Source organism: Sabethes cyaneus, chromosome 1, assembly GCF_943734655.1.
Source record: "Sabethes cyaneus chromosome 1, idSabCyanKW18_F2, whole genome shotgun sequence".
NCBI classification, from domain to species: Eukaryota; Metazoa; Arthropoda; class Insecta; order Diptera; family Culicidae; genus Sabethes; species Sabethes cyaneus.
The window spans coordinates 173,217,530-173,237,452 of record NC_071353.1 but is presented as its reverse complement, the minus strand read 5'-3'; the positions used below and the strand labels follow the sequence as shown (position 1 = coordinate 173,237,452).

Sequence of the window (19,923 nt, the reverse complement as noted above, 5' to 3'; positions counted from 1 at the left end):
AATAAGAATAATAATACAAAATTACATGTATTTTTCCGGAAAACATTATTTCCAAAGCCTACTACCAACTGCAAAGTGACAATATGCTGTATGATAGGCAAATAATGGTAGCAACGAACATTTCGTCGTTCAAAAAACGAAACACTGACAGCAGAAAGAGATAGGAGAAAGGTTCATCGTGAACAAGAGCGTGTGTACGCAACTACAGCCGGGAATCATTACGCGAGAAAGTACCTTCTGATGGTTTTGCTTTGGAATCACATTCAAATTCAAGCTCGCGCCTTGTGCACACGTATCGTACTTTTAGTCTATATTTAGGGAGTCAATAATTTCACACAGTATCGGCACGAAAAGTGATTAACTTCATAGTGTCCCGTGATTCTATTCAATTATTATTTGGTTTTAAGCGATAATAAAAAAGAAAAATTCAAGCCTTTCCAATTGATTGAGTTTTCGAGCAGAGTTATAGCATCGTTAATCTAATTAGTGATCAAGTGCACAAATTTTCAACCATCGAGAATAATAGTTTTCATTGTAAAGTGCAAGCTACCGTGAAGTAGGCAAACAAATTTGGAATGCTTTTAATAGTAAATTGTTCAGAAGCCATATTACCGTGACAAAAATGCTCTCCCTGTCAGAGATAGTTACCGAGCCAGGAGAAAGCCGTAACTTATTTACAAACTTATCGTATAAAGCTTCGGTGATAAGCGAATCTGCACGTCGCCTGGGCTAGCTGTTGGAATAGTTAAGTTTAAACCGAAAATAAAAAACTCTTCCTTATTCGGTAAGAACTATGGAAAAGTTACACGAATATCAAGGCTGGACGGGACGGTTTCATGGTTTCAAGGAAACGGTACGCGCGAAACGTGATGCTTGGCGAGAGGAGCACAACAACGTTGGATTACTACAGTACATAAAGGACCGCCTCAGAGCACCGAATCAGCAGGAGCACGATGCAGGCGGGATTCCATGGGACGAGAGAGATGCAGACTTTTCCCATATATATCGGTACGTAAGATTCCAACACGGTTTTATTGGTAAGAAATCACATCAATTCGTGTTTAGAAGATCAAGCTCTATCCCCGTTTATTGAACCTAAATTGAAGGAAATTTATTCGAAATCTATTGAGGAAACGGGTTTCAATCTATCGTATGGCTGTTCCGGAATGGGAACCAAATTGTTTCTACTATTTATCAGTTTAAGAAAAATCTTCTTTTCATTTCTTATAGAATAAGGAATTCGCTTGGAACAGCGCATCTATTTAAAGCATTGAACGGATACATGAATTAGTTAAATATAAAGTATTCTATTGCTATTACTAACCAATACGCAATATGTTTTCCGTATTTAAATTAAATTCAACGCTTCATTTGTTACTCATATTCAAGATACTAAGTTCATCAAACATGACTCAATTCCGATAAACATTATTTTTGTGGGTTTTACTAGGACGCTTCCTGAGACATGGAAAACCCCAATTTTTTCCGCCTAATGATGCAAGAAACCTTTGTTATATTAACACAGATAAATAATTTAGAAAATTCGCTGTGTTAGTAGTTGCGTATCACTTCTTCGGACATATATTTGATAATTTATCAGTTAATTGAATAAATTGTTGAGAAAATTTTATTTTAAATCATACTGGCAAATTACATCACAGTCATGAACAGAAGGTGAAGCATGTTTTGGCCTGCAGATTTATTTTTACGCAATTAATTTAGTTATTGCAAAAATATCGGCCGATCAGACTAAAATCTACGGATTTTCGGATTACATCATGACGATTTTTCTATATTAAATTCTATAGAGAAAACTGGAAACATGCCTCGGCCTGGGCACCACAGTGGACTTTAAATTAGAGTTGCCATTAGATTAAAATTTGGATTTAACTTGAAATAGGTATGAATTGGAGTTAAACTTCATAGTTCATCTTGGGCTAAGTTAGACTTGAGGCCTTGCCTCAAATTTAACTGGAAATTGGACTTTGAATTGAGCTCAAAATTATGATTTAAAATTCCAATTGAAATCAGTTATTTAATAAGACTTGAAATGGGACATGAAATTAGATTTGACTTAAATTATACTTGAAGTTAGACACGAAATTTTACTCAAAATTAGACATAAAAAGGGATTAATAATTGAATTTCAAATTTTACGTACCTGCAAGCTTTATCAGTGTCTTTTAGTGAAATTCATTTGTGAAAAAGTTTTCTTTAATTTTATTCTTGGTACTCCATTAGACGCTCTAAAAACAGCAGTCATTTTTTTATGTTTTTCGGCTAATTCAAAATTTTGGGCAAACGCCCCATATTTTTCTGAAACATTTGTTAAAATAGCTGTTATTTGGTTTCAAAATTATTGAAGTGAAGTTTAATGGTTCAAAAGTTATGATTTTTGACGTAGGACTACGTCTTTGTTTACTATACTGGTACTGGGTAGCACTTTGTGAAAACGAAAATAGAAGTGTAACGTTTGAATGAAAGATTTTAAATGCTAATAACTACTAAACTACTGAACGAAACTGAACAATTTATATGTCGTTGGATAGATAAAATGACCAGCAATTTTATAGGGGGTGAGAGAGCCGTTTTAAGGGGGCGTAAGAGGGGGGGCTCCTATAAAATTGAAACCCAAATTTCCTCAATACTGGAAAACTATTCAAGCAAATGGAACCAAATTTGGCATGTGGGGGTTTCAGAAGGTAGGATTTTTTTTCTACGGTGTACTGTCAGGCTGGAACTAGTCAAGCAAATGGAACCAAATTTAGAATGTAGGGGGTTCAGCAGGCAAGAATTTTTTTATGGTTAATTGAGACCCCTCCCTTCTTTAGGAGAGTTGGGGGGCTCCCATACAAATAATATACATATTTCCTCATAACTCGAGAACTAATCAAGCAAAAGGAATCTAAATTGGCAAGTGGGGGTTTTTGGAGGTAAGATGATTTTTTATGGTGTACTGAGACCCCTTCTTCTTCTAAGAAGGGGGCTCCCATACAAATGAAATACAAATTACCTCATAACTCTAGAACTAATCAAGCAAATGGAACTAAATTTAGCATGTGGGGGTTTTAGAAGGCAGGAGTTTTTTCTATGGTATGAGACCCATCCGTCTTTTAATAGGGGAATGTTTTCTATGGTGGATTAGAACCTTTGCTTTCTTTAAGAAGGGCAGATCCTATACAAATGAAATACAAATTTCTTCATAAGTCGAGAACTAATCAAGCAAATGGCTCCCAATTTGGCATGTGGGAATTTTTGGAGGCATGAATTTTTTTTTGAATTTACTTATTTTATGATGGTTTGAGACCCCTCAGCCCTGTGGTAGGAGGATAAGGACTACTCATACAAAAATTAGTTATTCATGACCATTTCAACCTTTATGATGCACACAAGTGATTTTTAAAAGAAATTTCTATGTCTCAAAGGTTGCAGGCGTTGTACTTATGAATCCCCGTCCACGTATTTTCAAAGTCACCATTGCAGTAAATGAAGAATTGAATCTGAATATTTCGCTTTTCTCTTTTAAACATTCACTGAAACAATGCCACTCACAGATTCTTATAAACACATACATATGCCAGAAATGCAGTTCACATTAGTCTTTGATCTGATGATCTGATATAGTCCTACGTCACCCTTTCGTACAACTCTTAGGGCTGTATACCTTGTAGTTTTTAATTGAAAAAAAGGTTGGATGCTGATATTTGAGACCATCTTACTCAAAAAGGGGCGTCCTAACCACCGAAACAAAAAACATGAGTGTAGCATTTTCTAAAAAGACCATTCCAGGGCATAAAAACTCCCTCCCTCTGTGATTCAAAAGATCATTACTACCGGCGAGTCACATGACCTGGAAGGAGGAATGGGTTCGAATCCGGATGTAATACTCCGATTACAATTTAGTTCGATTCAGCCTGAATAAAAGATTACGGTACACAACTTCTTAAGCGTTGCTTCAAATGACCCTCCCTTACCTCTCATCTTCCGCTCTTTCCCCTTCAAGCCTGATTTCAATCTGTTAGATCCTGTCGACTCTTTGTTTCATTGCTTTCTTTTATCCTTCCCTCCGTAAATGGTAAAAACTACCGTTATTAAAACTTAATTGTATGCCTAACCTCATTTCAAGTTCAAGACAAAACCAACGAGGCAGGTCTAATTCATATTAGGCTACATCACCTTTCAAACGAGACTAATGGCACATAAATCGGTTTGGCCATCTCTGAGAAATGTTCGACCTAATGACACCTTGGAAAAGCACATTTTTGAGCATAACTTTGAACTGCTTGATTGATTGTAATAAAACTGTTTCAAAATTATAACGGTAGCAAAATTTTTCATTGCGATTGCGGAGAAAATCGTAAAACGAGGATTTAGGCTCATATGGGTATGTAGAAGAACACTTTTGAGTTATTTGATCAATTAAAAATACTTGCAAAATGGGGTTTCTGCCAACTTTTTTGATTTTCGGACCACTGTGCAGCGCTACTATTTGTCGACCAACATTTGAAAGGGGCGGATAAGCCAACTGTCAAACAGAACGAGTGAGAGTTATTTTTTGCTGGAGCAGCATAGGAAAATGAACTCTCACTCGTTCTGTTTGACAGTTGGCTTATCCGCCCCTTTCAAATGTTAGTCGACATTTGCGACAAGTTTGGAACATATGATGAGGCCTACTATGATTTTGTTATGACGGGAACTGCCACCCCATTTTAAAACAATCCATACTTTCAACTTTCAACAGGCATGACCAATCGACCAAGTCATGCCATGTCCAGTATAATAGAAATTAGTGATCATGGAAAAGATTCTGAAATTTTACTCCATGAACGCATAGTTACTGAGACAAATTTTCGAGCGCTCTATATCCAAGCTATTGATGATAAGAAATGAAAGAGCATAGATTATCATTTATCCGAACGTCTTTGAATAGTTGAATATTCATCTTCAAAAAAGATTCAAAGTTTCCGATTAATCCGATTTCCGGTTATGAACATTAAAACTCTTTCTTTTTCAAAATCTCTCCTTTCAGAAAGAAAACCCGCCGGGAGCTGATTCGCGTTTCGGCGGCCGTGATGGGAATAGAATTTTCCTACGCTGCCGAAACGGCTTTCGTATCACCGACGCTGCTGAAGATAGGAGTCCAGCATCGGCACATGACCCTGGTGTGGTGCCTATCGCCGCTGGTGGGCTTTTTCCTCACACCGGTTCTCGGTTCGCTCAGCGATCGTTGCCGAAGCTTCTACGGACGACGGAGGCCTTTCATATTTTGCCTATCGATTGGGGTGCTGCTCGGATTGCTGCTGGTACCGAATGGTGAGGATCTGGGATACGCTTTTGGGGATGTGGAACCAGTTTGGAATGCAACCGCAAATTTGCTTCCCCATCGTGTGTCTTCACAGCAGTCGGAGGATCAAATTGAGGCTGATGATGATGGTGCGAGACCCAGCCATCCGTGGGGCATATTTTTTACGATTCTAGGCACAGTATTACTGGACTTTGATGCCGATGCATGTCAAAGTCCTTCCAGAGCCTATTTGCTAGATGTAACACTACCGGAAGATCACGCACGTGGCCTCTCAACTTTCACCATTATGGCAGGTTTGGGCGGATTTATGGGTTATTCGTTGGGAGGCATCAACTGGGATGCGACAGCCATCGGAAGGGCGTTTGGTGGACACGTGCGTGCGGTCTTTTCGTTAATCACTATAATATTTATTGTTTGTGTAGTTTGTACGATCACAAGTTTCAGAGAGATTCCGCTGGTGGTTTTAGAGGAAAAAATCGACAAACAAGATTTGCTCGGTCCCAGCAAACCTGGGCGCGAGGAAGATCCTCTGGAGAGGACTGAAACTGCATCGTACGGGGCGGTTGACGAGGAGGAAGTTCAGCATCATAGGAATATTAATCCTCGCAGGAATACGATAGCAACGTCAACGCTGACCAAGCACGATTATGGACTGTTACCGGGGGAAAACTGTGCCGAAACGACATTCACCGACACCGGCTCCGGCCTGGAAGCCGGAACGGCGGTTGAGTCGGTTGGGAAGGAAATTAATAGTGAAACGATTTCGCTGGAAACCTATTTGCGATCAATTATTTTTATGCCCCACTCGCTGCGGATGGTTTGTTTGACCAATTTGTTCTGCTGGATGGCACACGTATGTTATTCGCTTTATTTTACCGATTTTGTTGGAGAAGCTGTATTCGATGGTAATCCGAAGGTAATGGGTGAGGTTGTTTGAGAACGGTAATTAAGAACTTACATTTTTGTGGTTTTCCAGGCTCGTGATGGAACGGATGAGTATCTACGCTATGAGGCAGGTGTTCGATTCGGATGCTGGGGTATGGCCATGTACTCGCTGTCGTGCGCTTGTTATTCGCTGGTTATCGAAAAGCTAATCCAACGGTTCAAAGCTCGTAAAGTTTACGTTGGAGGTTTACTGTTCTACTGCTCGGGAATGACGCTGATGGCACTGACCAAGCATCGAGTGGGAGTCATATTGTTCAGCTGGACGGCTGGTGTGATGTATTCTACCCTATTCACCATGCCTTACCTGCTGATTGCACACTATCACTCGGAAGGAATTGTAAGTGGTCATAACGATGATGAGAAAAGAAGCGTTAGAAACTAATTAATTTCTCTTTCTAAGTTTGAGCAAAATTCTGCAGAGGATACGCAACAACCTGCATGTGTTAGAGGACTGGGCACCGACGTTGCCATTGTTAGCAGTATGGTATTCCTAGCTCAATTTGTTTTATCCATCTGCATGGGAACCATTGTATCGTGGAGCGGAACAACGACCGCCGTGGTTGGTGTAGCAGCATTTCTAAGCTTCTGTGGTGCCATTTCAGCTACTCAAGTAATGTACCTAGATTTATAATAGAAATTCGGACAGTAACTTACGCAAAATAACTGTAATAGAGATATTTTATGTGTATATTATAATATTATGAGATGTTGAACAATTTAATCGAATAAATATATATCGTATAGTTGGACGGAATAACCATTGTTTGTGGTACGAGTCGTTAGTTCAGTTTTTCAAATTATTTCTACACTTATCAAGTATATCCTTTTTTATTGACGGATAGTCGGGATGGATCTTCAAAACCTGCTGACAAATGTCGACAGCATCCGCGTAGCGTTTAGTTTTCATATAGTTAAACGCTAACTTGTAGGCAATGTTCGGTTTGGATTTAGCGCAAAATTTCCATGCCGATTCGTAGTGGACCGTTGCCATTCGATAATTTTGTTCCTTTTCGGAAATCAATCCCAACAGTTCGTATGCCTTGGCACACGACTTATTGTGATCCAAAACTCGGGAGAGTAGATCCGTTGCCATTTCATATTTTCCGGCTTGCAAGTACAAATCTGCCAGCAGCAACCAAGACCTCTCCAGATAATCGGCCTCTTCGAAAGTCCACGTATTTTTAGCAATCCTTTTCAGTTGATTTTTTGCTCGCTGAGACTGTTTCAATATGACATAAGCAGAAGCAATACCGTAGACAGCCCCAATTTGTTCCTTATATTCCTCTTGAGCAAGAATCGCCGTAAAATCCTGCAAAGCTCGATCAATGTTATGTTTCTGCTTCGAAGCAAGCAGGTGAAAGTTTTGCAGCAAACGATGGTTGAGCGCCGCATTGTCAATAACACCCGGGCGTGGTTTCAATTCCTTCAGCAATCGTTCGGCAGTTTTCAAAGCCATAGCCCGCGAATCTTTAATCTCCAAGTCATCTGCCCCAATATCAACAACTCCTTCGTTCGGCAAATCCCCATCCGGATTTAGGCAAATTTCGATCATATTGTATATGGCCTGTTGGCCCCATTCCGCATCCCGGCGGCAGTTGTTGAAAAACCTTAGCGCACTGTTCGGATTACCGTTGTACCAATCGTTGAGACCTTTCGCGTAGTTCAGACCCGCTTCCGTGTCCGGCCGGTTGCACAAGTCTTCCGCTCGGCGAAAGAACGGTTCGACATCGTTCAGAGTTCCCGAGCGGCGCATTACCTCTATCAGCCGGGTCAGTGCGGTCCAGTAGGTTGGTTGCGATACCAGAAGTTGCGAAAAATGATAGGCAGCATTCTCGAAGTCCATCTGTCGAAAAATAGAATTTGAAAACAAAAGTTAGAGGAGTTATGACGAGACAGGGGCGTTTGGTTGACAAAAGACTACTTAGTACTGGCGGAAAACTATACAAAATTGTCTTTGATACTATATACTGCTCCCAATTGTGATATGAATTGTTCGCACGTTGAGAAAAATTATTCAACTCTTCAAAAATTATGACGACCCTGAAAAGGGCTGATTACGATTGCCAAAACTAGGCGATAAATGACTCTATCACCCAGATAAAACTTTGCAGCTTTCTTCTTTATTTAGGTTTGCCGCTATCACAGCGTACCAGGTACCACACGACAGATGAGCGGCCAGAAGATGTGCCGGCTTTCACGGCGAGACGTGTCGTGCGTACCTTCCACCACGTAATGCCGGATTTCCAGCAGATCGAGAGGAAAAAATCTCGATTGGTTGCTACTGATGTGACTATCCGTTCTAAGACGGTAGGCTCTTGCTGAATCAAGAATCCGTTTTTGGTTTGGCGTAGATTGTCTCCGCTGCCGCAAGTTTTCTAGTAATGATGTCAAGGTCGTCCGCGAAACCTAGGAGTTAGTTACTTTTGGCTGAAGATCGTTCTTCTCGTTTCGATGCCCGCTCGCCGGATCACACCATCAAGAGCGATGTTGGATACAATACAGGAAAGTTAATCCCCTTGCTGCAACCCACTGCGCGATTCGAAGAGACTCGAGAATGCCACCAAAACACGCACGTAGCACATCATTCGTTCCAGGGTAGCTTTGTTCAGCTGCGCCAGTTTGTCCGGAGACCCGTTCTCGTGCATTATCTGCCATAGCTGTTCGTGCTCGACCGTATCGTATGCTGCCTTGAAATCCACGAAAATATGATGCGTGGGCACGTTGTACTCCAGGCATTTCTGGGAGATTTGTCGGAGAGTAAATACTAGTACCACGGGACCCCAAAGAGCTAGCCAAATACTGCCCCACAAACTCTCTAACTACTGGGGATAGACGATGTAACCCGGGAGAGTACCTTGTAGGCGGTGTTGATCAGCGTAATGCCGCGATAATTACAGCAATGGAGTCCATCGTACTTTTTATAGATGGAACAAATAACACCTTTCATCAACTACTCCTCCCTAATCCTTGAAATTAACCAGTAAAGTAACTTTGCCAGCGGTTCTTTGCCTATTTTGTAGAGTTATTTCTGGAGTCAGACCTTTACGGCGGCTCTAATATTCTTCAACCGATCGCCGGGTCCCTTCGAGATCGTGCGCAGGCACGTCTAGGTTTTCTTCTTGGTCCCTACACATATCAGACTTCGGTGTATCCTTATCCTGTATTCTTCCTTCTCCTTCGTGGCTTGCTTTGTTCCGTTTTTCTTTTTTTTCACTATTTTTTCTCCTGTTCCGTGTATCTTGGTTCATTGTATTGTTTTTCTTTATTTCCTGTCCCATTGTTTCATATTTTCAGTTCTGTTTTTTCTCTCCCATGTAATACAGCCTTTTGGTCGTAGCCGGCGTCGTTGCTGATCAATTTTCAAAGTATTGAATCAGTGGAAGTTGCACAATGAGAATATCATACTACTCTGAATCCCAAGCAGCAAGCACCATTCAATTGGTTCTTTGTGCAATCTTACTGGTTCGGCTAATCACGGAGTGCAACTACGGGCAGTCTACCTATGCTAAGTTATGAAAAGCTCTGTTTTTTTCTCAAGTTTTAATCTCGCTTTTAGTAATTTTCTATCCCGTTTTCTGTCTTCTCTTCTCTTTCTCCCTTTTTCGCTTTAAGTTTTTGTTTTTTGTTAATTATTTATCTTCTTTCCTTCTCGTTTTCCATCTTCGTCTGTTCCACTTTTTTATTTTTCATCTTTTCGATTTATTCGGTTTTTGGCTCCATTTTTTCCTTTTCCTTTCCGGTTTTTCTCTTCTTAATCTCCCGTTTTACGTATTTTTCTTTTTCCCGTTTTTCTTTTCATCTTTTACTTTCCCGTTTTTTGTACCATCTTTCTCCTTTTATATTCCGCTTCCTCTCTTTTTCCCGTTTTCCATGTTTTGTCTATCGGTTTTCTTTTATCTCTCTTTTTCCTTTTAATTTCTCTTGTTTTCTTTTCTGTATTTAGCAGAGAAATTTTCTCTGTTCCTTCTTCTGTTCCGTTTTTAGTCGTTGTCCTGATTTTACTTTTCCGTCTTTTTCACCGTTTTTCCTCTGTTTAAGGCTCGTTCTTCCTTTTTACCTGTTTCGTCTTTTGTCATTTTCTGTCCCGTTTCGACTTTATTCGTTTTTAGGTTCTTTCAGTCTTTTTTTTCGCTTTTCTATCATGTTTTTCGTTTTCATCTCTTTCGTTCTTTCCAGGACATAATACTTGCTTTTCCATGCTTTCTGTTATGTTCTGTTTTTTGTTTCCATTTTATTCTTTCTGTCTTCCATTGTCATTTTTTGCTTTTTTCGTTCCGTTTCTCTTATTTTACTGCACTCGTAACTCCATTTTGGTTCCTCCTTTTTAAATCCCGTTTTTTCTCGTTTGTTCCGTTTTTTCTGTTTATGTTCCGTATTTTTTCTCGCTTTCTTTGTTTTATTTATGGTTTTCCTTCTTTCCTCGCAGTTTTTTTCTTTTTTTCCGTTCTTTTATTTTTTTGTCCAGTTTTCTTGTGTTTTGCATATTCGTTTTCGCTCTTTTTGCTTCCGTTTTCTACATTTTTCCTTTTTTCATGTCCCGGTTTCGCTTGCATTCTATTCTGTTTCGTTTTTTCTTTTGTTTTTTTTTAGATTACAGTCACTTTAACCAGCTTTGAGTCATTTGTGACTTCTGCGGGGTTGGGATTTGAACCTGGTTCCTCGGCGTGAGAGGCGTGAATGCCAACCACTACGCCGGGACTGACCCCCCTTATTTTGGTTTTCTTTTTTTTTCATGCCTGTTGTTATTCATTTTCACTATCGCTTTTTTCTCGTCTATTCAGTTTGTCTGATTTTTGTCATGTTTTCCTTTTTCTTCTTCCGTCTCATTTTGCCTCTTTTCTGGAGAGCATCACTGAAAATATGCTAAAAAGAAAAAAACTGTGCGTTTGTGTACGTTGTTTGATTCATTTGACCTTTTGCATTAGGTATTCAAGAAAACCGAGTTTTCCAGAACGACCGACATTTTCAGACAACAAAAAGTGTTATCATGCTAATTTTATCATTGAAAGATTAGCAATTGACAAACAAGAAAAAAAATATTTAAAAAAACTTCCATGTGAGATGTGACAGAACAAAATTTTGCAACTTTTCGTGGATTTTCAACTGCTTCCTGGAAACGAAATCCGAAGCTGAGGTCCTCCATGCATTTGACCAGTTTCGAGCCCTAGCTAGGAAATAGACCGGGTTTAAGCAGAAAAGCTTTCGCAGTGGCAATCGTTTAAGAAACACAGGCGTGCTCATACTAGGCCACACTGCGGCACGTGTCTCACCTTCTATAAGAAATTTGATGTATAATAAAATAATTCCTCAATACGCAACAGGGAAGACCAGAGTTGTTAATTCAATAGCCCGGAAAGAAAATTAATTGCGTTGAAATAGATTCTGCTTCAAGTTCAATTATAACTTTAATTTAGAGTCCAATTCAGGCATGGTCAAAAATCGTATAAAAATGTTGTCATCGATACTCAATCACCGATTCAACTCACACAACCATCACCTTTTATATGCTAACTCAGAGAGACCAAGCGTACTTTCATGGCAGTTTGCATCATTTGTTGCTAACGAACCAAATTGAATATGAGCTAAAATGATTGCGATCATGCCTACTCTGTTTATTTCACTCTCTGACCATAACGAAGCGAACCAAACCGATCGGATTTTATTTCGCATTCCATCTCCTCAATCGTTCATGAACCGAAAACGATTGCAATCATCATTAGAATCAGCTTTAATTTTGCTCCAATAAATTATGTATCTTCTGGATAAGTTACAAAGTGTTTGAATATTTGAAATATATGGAAAATAATTACAATATATTCTAATAGCAGAAGTGTGAATACCATTGAGTTAAAACTGAACGACCAGTGAACCAAGTTCAAACCGATTCCCATCGCTTACGTTCGTCTTGTTATTGTGTCGGTTCTGATCCAATCACTATTTTTTCATATCCCTTTTGAATCATTTCTCTTTTTCGAGACTGGTTCGTGCACAGCTAACAGCGAGAGCGAATCAGTACAGTTCTGGATCACTGCTGAGCGTTAGCGGTAGTAATCTTTTTGCCTTCGACAACTTATGATCGTAAATCAGCGATGCTCACTTGAGTGAATGACTTTTTCCATCCTTGGAGCCAGGTGGAGAATTGTCGCCAATTCATTGAGCGTTTCGACACATGCAAGTCGGCTTCAAGCAAGTCGAGCCATCATGCACGTTGGGCCCCTCTATTTCCGGAGGCGGTAGGGTTCTTGAAGAGAACAGATTTAACTGCATAGTCGTGCAGCATCCTTGCGACGTGGTCGGCTCACCGTAGTCTCCCAATTTTCGCCAGGTGTACAATGGGAATCTCTTCAAGTAGTGCCTGCAGCTCGTGGTTCTTACGTCTACGCCACTCTCCGCTATTGTTTGTCTTCCGTTAGCAAAATTCGCAAAGTCCGCAGAGGACTACCGGTCTGATTAGCGTTTTGTACATCGTCAGCATTGTGTGATGGTGTACGCTCGATAATCGAAGCGTCTTGCGGAGGGAACAGTAGACTCGACTTCCAGCTTGATCGCGTCGTTGAATCTCTTTACTCGTGTTATTGTCGGTGGGCTGGTTTCCTACTGATAATGACACTTAGCAATTCCGGCACTCCGATCACCGGCGACAGCGTCAAGGCGAAGCCACTTTAGGAAGTCTGATTTACTAACAACGAAACAGCGTTTGTTGGATACTGTGAATCGGGTATGCGTCACGGCTCTGTCTATATTCAATCCGTATCTCAATTGGAGACAGGAACCGCGGATCAATAGTCGGAATAAATACCAAATTGGAAACGGCTACCACGGGTTTCTATAGGCTCGGCGAGCAGATACTTGAAACAACACTCTAGAGAAAACCAACGGCGAAGGATAACAATTCGACTTGTACGAAGGATGCAAAATTAGCGGAAATGTCGGTTTGGATAAAAACTCGTTACGTAAAATACAATCTTTTATTTCCCCTATCCCAACTACTAACTTGCGATTTTTACTTGCTGGTGTGTTTCTAGGCCACTGGTGTTAATTTTTCAAAATACCACGGTCGAACCAATATCGTATGTAGGTTCACCGCACTCGGCAAGGATGGAGCCGGGATAGCGAGTCTGGCCAGGCGGCCGTGGGTAGTTGGTGGTTACACTGCAGCGCATTCCGGACTTTGGACACTTTTGTCCTGGCAACAATTATCCTGGTCAACACCCTGCGTGAATCCCTTGATCACATGTTTCAGGCTATCTGTGAGCTATCATGTATCTGTGACTCCTCCGTCGCAGGCGCTAAGCGTCAGACGAGATGTAATACCACCGATGCATCTGAGATTGACCGTGTTTATGTTAGAGAAAGCCTTCCCACGCGACCCCTTCGTCTCAGGTGCTGTGTCAGACGTGGAGAGATGCCACTCACCTAGTTGATAGTTCAACCCTTTTACTTACAGATTCTCCAGCAAGCTTTCTCACGTGAGTGATCCCTCCGCCCTAGACGCAATGCAACAGACTTGGAGGGATATCACACAATCAGTAAAATGGTGGCTCAGGTCAGAGTGGATATGATAGAGAAAGCTTTCCCGCTTGGGGGACCCTCCGTCCCAAACGCAGAGCGTACACACTCAATAGACAGCTGACTCAGGGGCGAACTTAGGGAATTTGGGTTGGGAATTTCAAACAGAACGAAGAGGCAAATTAAATTGGTGAAACTAATTCACGCATTGTAACCGATGGTTACACATCGAAACCGATCCAGGGGCATACCGCCATCACCGCACTCTCTTCGAATCGCTTCCAAAAATTCTTCAGGATCGTAGTGTGATGTCTTCCATCCACGGGTGGTTGAAGTGCCGGCTTTACTCGACGCCTGCCACCTCGTTATCCGACCGACACCATAGCGGACCGCCTGATGGTCACTGTGAGTGTAGCCATTGTCTACCCTCCAGTCTCCTATCAGCCCAAGACTGCCGAAAGCCACCTCGATGATAGACTTCCCACCGTTCCTACTGAAAGTACTTGTGGTGCCGACGTTGGCCACATCTACGTTAAGCTTTGCCAGAGCCTCAAGCAAAATCCGACCCCTATGGTTCGTGCGATGGCTTCCCCACTCTACCGCCCAAGCGTTAAAGTCGCCCGCCACAAGCACTGGCCTTAAACCAGTCAGCACAACTGATACTCGGTCTACCACCCGCGTAAACTGCTCGATAAACCTACTCGGCAGAGCATAATAGCTGCAGTAGAACACTCCAGCCACTTTGGCAACCGCAAATCCCTCGTCTGCAGTTGACACAACCTCCTGAATCGGGAACCTGCTTGTCGTCCATATAACCACCGTCCCGGACCTATCCGAGACCCAGTTGCCGTTTCCGGCAAGGATGGGATATGGGTCCGAGATTATGGCAATGCCCATTGCTGACTCAGAAACTGCTTGGTGTAACAGCTGCTGCGCCGTGCGTGGCTTAGTCGCCGGCACACCAGCCGGGCACCTTGGATCTCCCGTTACATGCTTTGCGTCCGGTTTACCGGTACAGATCAGGCACTTGGGAGGCTCCGCGTAGTCCCTCGCTTTATGGTCAGCACTTCTTCGCTCGCTTCCTTGCCGGTTTAGGTGGAGCTGTTTTTTTAGTGGAGCCTCCTCTGCCTTTCCTCTTGGCCTTAACCTCGGTCCACGGGCCACCCGTCTTGGAGCTTCCCGCTGGTTCATCGGTTAGCACTACCAACCCGCCAGCCTGAGGGCTTTTACCAATCAGGCGTTTTTTCGGTCCATCAGGGGTGCTATCCCCGGGGGACTGTCTCAGACGCTTGGCGGACGCCTTACCGCTGCTGGTAGAGCTTTCCGTGGCCACCTGGGGCGCGTTGCGACACTCCGTCAACGGGCAGGCGTCCGTCTGTATTGCCTTCGACGCTTTCACGGTTACCTTCTTCGCCTCTCCTGCACGCGTCACGAGGTCGTTGTGCGTTTTAGTCGTTGCATTAAAAGTTCTCCGAAGCTGTGACGCTGCTACCTTTTTAGGTACTGCGTCTCTATTCTTCTCCATCGCCCTGATTAGCGCTGGGCTGTTCATCGCTGTGTCCGGCGTGGTAGCCGTACCGCTATCCTTGTCACCCACACTAACGCTCCTAGTTACATCCTTTTCCATCCTTGGTGGAGAACGCTGGATGCCTCCTCTTGCGAACGGGCTTTCCACCGTATCTGCACTTGTTGTATTTTTGATTTTGTTTTCCATAAGAATCCCACGAGTTGAGGGGAAAGAAAAGTCCGTCACATTAGAGCCCTTCATGATGCTGTAAGGGCGGATTACTGTGGTGGGCGCCCTGGTACTCCACAAGCTCCGTTTCCGGCTGAGTATTTAAAAAAAACCCAACCCCACCCCGCCATTCATCCCTCGGCACGGGTCGCACGACACCTTGGATTGGGGGTTTTATTCATTCATGTTTTACATTTGCCGGCGGAGAATTTACGCTCAGCATTCGCATGAGTGCCTCATTCCCTGTCCGCATACGAACCTAGTTTCGACCGGTTGTCCGATTTTCACTGAGGAACGTATTCCGGATGGTACCACGAGGAGGTAGGAAGAGAAGTTGCTGAATAAGAGGCTGTGGACCTCCGTGGTATCTATTTTATAGCTGCATGCATAAAATGAACCGCGAGGTTCTGGAGTGCATTATTCAACCATTTACCATCCACTTTCGTGAGTCTGGATTCCCTCGACGGCGTTCCTGTTCCGGAAGCAAGACTAGAGGAACCAACCGAGTTAACCGATGACAAGAGTCGTCGAATTTTGTTTCCGCAAATAGATACAAGCATCGACTACGATGAGGTCTTAACATCGGTGTTAAAACAGACTTTTTGAGGTCTGCTGTACATTGTCAGCCGCAGGGGATCCATAGTCAAGCACTTCGTTGTCAAATAGCGCACTTGAACGGAATTCCACAATAAACCGTTTACATGCGGTAACCGGAAAGATTCGCCGTATGCCTGTAGCACGAGTCAGCAGCGTCAAATTCGGACTTTTGTGAGTCTAGATTATCGCGTCGGATGACGTGCCGGAAGTAAGACCGGAGGAATCAACTGAGTCTATTTTTGACAAGGCTGGCTTTCCATGCCTGAAAATCAACAGTGAACTGATCCGTTTGAGGAGTCTGTACGACCTGTGGCAATCAGCGCGCATATGGAACGGGAAAGTGGATTTCGTTTTCAAAGCCATGGAACTCCAGCCGACAAAATCGAATCTATGTACGTGCAACGGACGAACGATAGCTTATTTGTTTCAGAAAAGCTTACTCAACTATTGTATAGCTAATATTACTGGAACAAACGCTTGATAAGCTATTATACAATAAAAGTATTCATTGGGACAGCAGTAGCAATTCTTACTTACCCTTCGGAAACATAAATCTGCCATCATAACCGAAGCAGCTTCATTGTTCAGTTCTTTCTGCAGAATTTCGGCACATATCAGCTGACACTGGTCCATATTATTCAGCTGCATGTAAGCCCGTGCCAGGGCAACCAAAACGTTCACATCTCCAGGAATAATTTTCAACGCTTCGTTGTAGTGATGAATCGCTTGTTCATTGTCTCGTAGTGCAATTGATTGCTCTGCCATTAGAATACAAGTTCTGCAGAGGAAGAAAAACCCCATATGAAAATCACTGAATTCAAACCAAAAAAATCATTTCTACAAACTTTGCTAAAATCTTATTCTGTTCCTGTTGAATATTTTGATCCACAAACAACCGCTTCAGTATTTTATATTGGTTATCTCTGGCTTCTTTCAGGGTATTCAAAGAGGATGACAAATAACCAGCTTTTTCTCGAATTTTTGCCAACAGTAAGAGCTGCTTGGTTTTCAACTGCAACCTCATAATATCCTCATTTTCACTGCAACGGCAAAGGTACCCTAAAGTTGATCACAATCACAAAAAGTACAGGGTTCTTACCTTTTAGAAAGTTCCATTTCATCAACCAAAGTCTGTTCGGCGTTGGAATATTGCTTCAACTTCAGAAACAGTTCGGCCAAATCAAGCTTGAGGAGAAAATTTTCCGGAGTCCGAATGGCTTCCTGATAGTAGGAAATGGCTTTCTTGTACTGATGCGTCTTAACGTACGCTCGGCCCAGCTTGCTGGCCAACGAAGGATCCTTCAGGTTTTGCTTGTGGGCTTGCTTGTACGCTTCAATGGCATCGTCCGGTTCCTGTATCGACATGTAGGCATCACCGAGCATCAAATAGCTTGCCGGGCCGGGATTATGAGCCACCAGCTCGTTGAAACACTGAGCATAGGCTAGCCGATCCTTTCGGTGCACCAGATAGAGATGAGCCATTTTAGTCTTTGCCTGAACGTAGTATGGTTCGCTCGAAGAAATGGTTTTCAGCAGTTCAATAGCTTTGGTGAAATTTCCTTGCTGACTGTAGAAATCTGCTATTGCGATCGTTAGTCGGCCTTCCTCCGTGGTAGAGGAAAATTTAGACGAAACTGAATGCATCAGTTTCAGTGCCTCCGCATGTTGATTCATCAGAACGTGCGTGTTGATAATTTCCAGATGAAGGGATAAAAGATCAGCTGTTGTAAGAGTACTATCAGGTTCGATTTTATAGGATGACGACATGGTATCGTTGTTACTTTGAGTTCCACCGCACATATTCATTGCGGTGACGAAGCTCTTCAAGGCATCTTCATAAAGTTGTTGGTTCTTTAGCACCATCCCATGCAGCAGATGATACATCGGATTATCACGCACTTGAAAATCTTTACTAAGACACATTTCCAAACTCTGTGCGGCTTTTGCGTAAAATTTCTGTTGAATGTGTACTCGAGCCATTAGCAGATGTGCATCTGAATATGTGGCATCGAAATCATGAAGAACCGTTTCTAGTGTTCTAGCCGCCAACGAAAACTCTCCGCTGAGAAACTGAACCTTTGCCAGTAGATAGAGAGCCTCGGCAAGTCCCGGACAAGCCTTCACTACCGCATCTAGGATATTGGAACAATGCCTTAGCGATGGATGTAATGAATCCACAAACTCGTTCTGTATGTCCTGTTCCGTGGGAGAGTGATATAGTAGTTCCTTAACAACTTCAAGCAGAAAGTCAGGATCAAACGCAAGCAGGTATTCCAAACCATATGCAATGGTTTTCAAATTTCTAAACTGTATTTCACTGGCAGCAAACAGGAATTCCTGTGCTTTTTCGTGATCATTCCGTTGGGTTTTCGCCGACATCAAGAGCAATATTGGATTCTTTTCCTTTCCTTGAATTTCGGTTAGGAATTCTATTTGCTGAAACACTTGCTCCGAAATGCCCGATTCCGTTATTTGACACAACGTTAGGCCACACAACGCGTTCAGAGATGTGTCGTCTATTTTAGAGGCCGTTTTGAACCACTTACTGGCGTCCTTGAATTTTTTTCTCATAATGCACTGAAAGCCTAGCTCTGTAATAAACTCCGCATTGTTAGGGTCTATTTTATGAGCTTTTTCTACAAACTGATAAGTTTCCGATAAAATAGACTTGTTCCTTCCGCAGACACGTGAGAACAATTTTCCCGTCTGCATGAAGATTTCACCATTTGCAGGCTCGGTTTTTTCCATTGTTTTGAATAAATACTGAAATATACTTGTGCTGGCAGCATAATTTCCTTCCTTCACGATGAGTATCATGATTTTCACCTTCAATGCTTCTATGTTAGTGGGTTCAACGTTTAGAATTCTCATAGAAGTTTCTGCAGCACTGTCATAGTTCCAGCTTGATAAAAAGCAACGAGATTTTTCAGCCAGAATAATAGTAAGATCAGGATAACGTACCGATAAACGGTTTAAAATCGACATAGCTGCCTCGCAATCATTGTTAAGCTGATGATATCTTATCTGACCGATGCATGCATCCATTTGCTTTCCATGCTCTAATGCCTTATTGAAAAACTCCAAAATAACTGGTCTATTTTTGTTCATAAATATTTCGCACCATCCTCTTAACGTTAGTGCATCTTGATTGTTTGAACTATACCGTAAGGCTTTATCGGCATATTCACGAGCTTTCTCAACCTTACCGGTCAGAAACAGGAACAGCGCTGCATAATAAGCGGATAACAATGTTAAACTCTTTTTCTCTTCCTTCAGAATACTTTCCAGCCTTAGTAGTTCGTCCTTATCGATAACACTACACCGTTTGTGGGCATGCATAAGGCTCAAAACCACGGCCAGACCAAAATCTTTATCACCCTGCAGGTGGTTCAGTTCACGGATGCCTTCCTGCAGTTTCACGCCTTCCAGAATCAAGGCAACACCATTGAAGTATCTAAAACTTGTATCCACCGTGTATTTGGCCATCGCTTCCAGCACGGTACGGTGCATCGTTCGATATAACTTTTCCCGTCCATAATAGATAATTATACTTTTAAAATCCCGTTCGTCCATTGGTCGATGCTTCTCCTTTTCTGCTAATGGTGATATAATCGGAATATAAACCTTACTAACCGGAAAGTGATTTTATTTGCTAGAGGTTGAATTAATCAGTCTAAACTTTTGACTCAAAAGTGTTTGTTTACGTTTGCGTTGCTAGGTAACTGTGCATTCCGTGCATTCCCATTGATGCACCGGTTTCCTGTAAGATAAAGAGGGACAGATATACTTTAAACTTTATGCTTTTGTCATTTTGTCACCGTTCTTTTTCTTT

General features: G+C 42.2%; 2 protein-coding genes across 2 annotated transcripts; one reads left to right on the top strand and one right to left on the bottom strand.

Moving 5' to 3' along the window:
• The first annotated feature begins 793 nt into the window (after positions 1 to 793).
• LOC128732565 (proton-associated sugar transporter A) lies at positions 794 to 6,881 on the top strand. Its single transcript, XM_053825839.1, has 4 exons — positions 794 to 1,008; positions 5,030 to 6,221; positions 6,282 to 6,587; positions 6,651 to 6,881. The coding sequence occupies exons 1-4, from the start codon at positions 794 to 796 to the stop codon at positions 6,879 to 6,881; spliced, it is 1,944 nt and encodes a 647-aa protein (XP_053681814.1).
• A 122-nt stretch (positions 6,882 to 7,003) lies between these two features.
• On the bottom strand, positions 7,004 to 19,664 carry LOC128744627 (tetratricopeptide repeat protein 21B-like). Its single transcript, XM_053841780.1, has 4 exons — positions 17,191 to 19,664; positions 16,937 to 17,131; positions 16,629 to 16,869; positions 7,004 to 8,093 (listed from the first exon to the last, which is right to left on the bottom strand). Exons 1-4 carry the CDS (start codon positions 19,662 to 19,664, stop codon positions 7,035 to 7,037), a joined length of 3,969 nt encoding a protein of 1,322 aa, XP_053697755.1. The 3' UTR covers positions 7,004 to 7,034.
• Positions 19,665 to 19,923: the final 259 nt, after the last annotated feature.

Excerpts from the sequence above, each read along its gene's own strand:
- LOC128732565 (XM_053825839.1), top strand. The coding sequence starts at position 794 with ATGGAAAAGTTACACGAATATCAAGGCTGGACGGGACGGTTTCATGGT. Across the intron at positions 1,009-5,029 it reads GACTTTTCCCATATATATCG|AAAGAAAACCCGCCGGGAGC; the intron begins GTACGTAAGATT and ends CTCTCCTTTCAG. Across the intron at positions 6,222-6,281 it reads TATTCGATGGTAATCCGAAG|GCTCGTGATGGAACGGATGA; the intron begins GTAATGGGTGAG and ends GTGGTTTTCCAG.
- LOC128744627 (XM_053841780.1), bottom strand. The coding sequence starts at position 19,664 with ATGGACGAACGGGATTTTAAAAGTATAATTATCTATTATGGACGGGAA. Across the intron at positions 16,870-16,936 it reads CAGAATAAGATTTTAGCAAA|AACTTGTATTCTAATGGCAG; the intron begins GTTTGTAGAAAT and ends CTTCCTCTGCAG. Across the intron at positions 8,094-16,628 it reads CAGATTTATGTTTCCGAAGG|ATGGACTTCGAGAATGCTGC; the intron begins GTAAGTAAGAAT and ends ATTTTTCGACAG.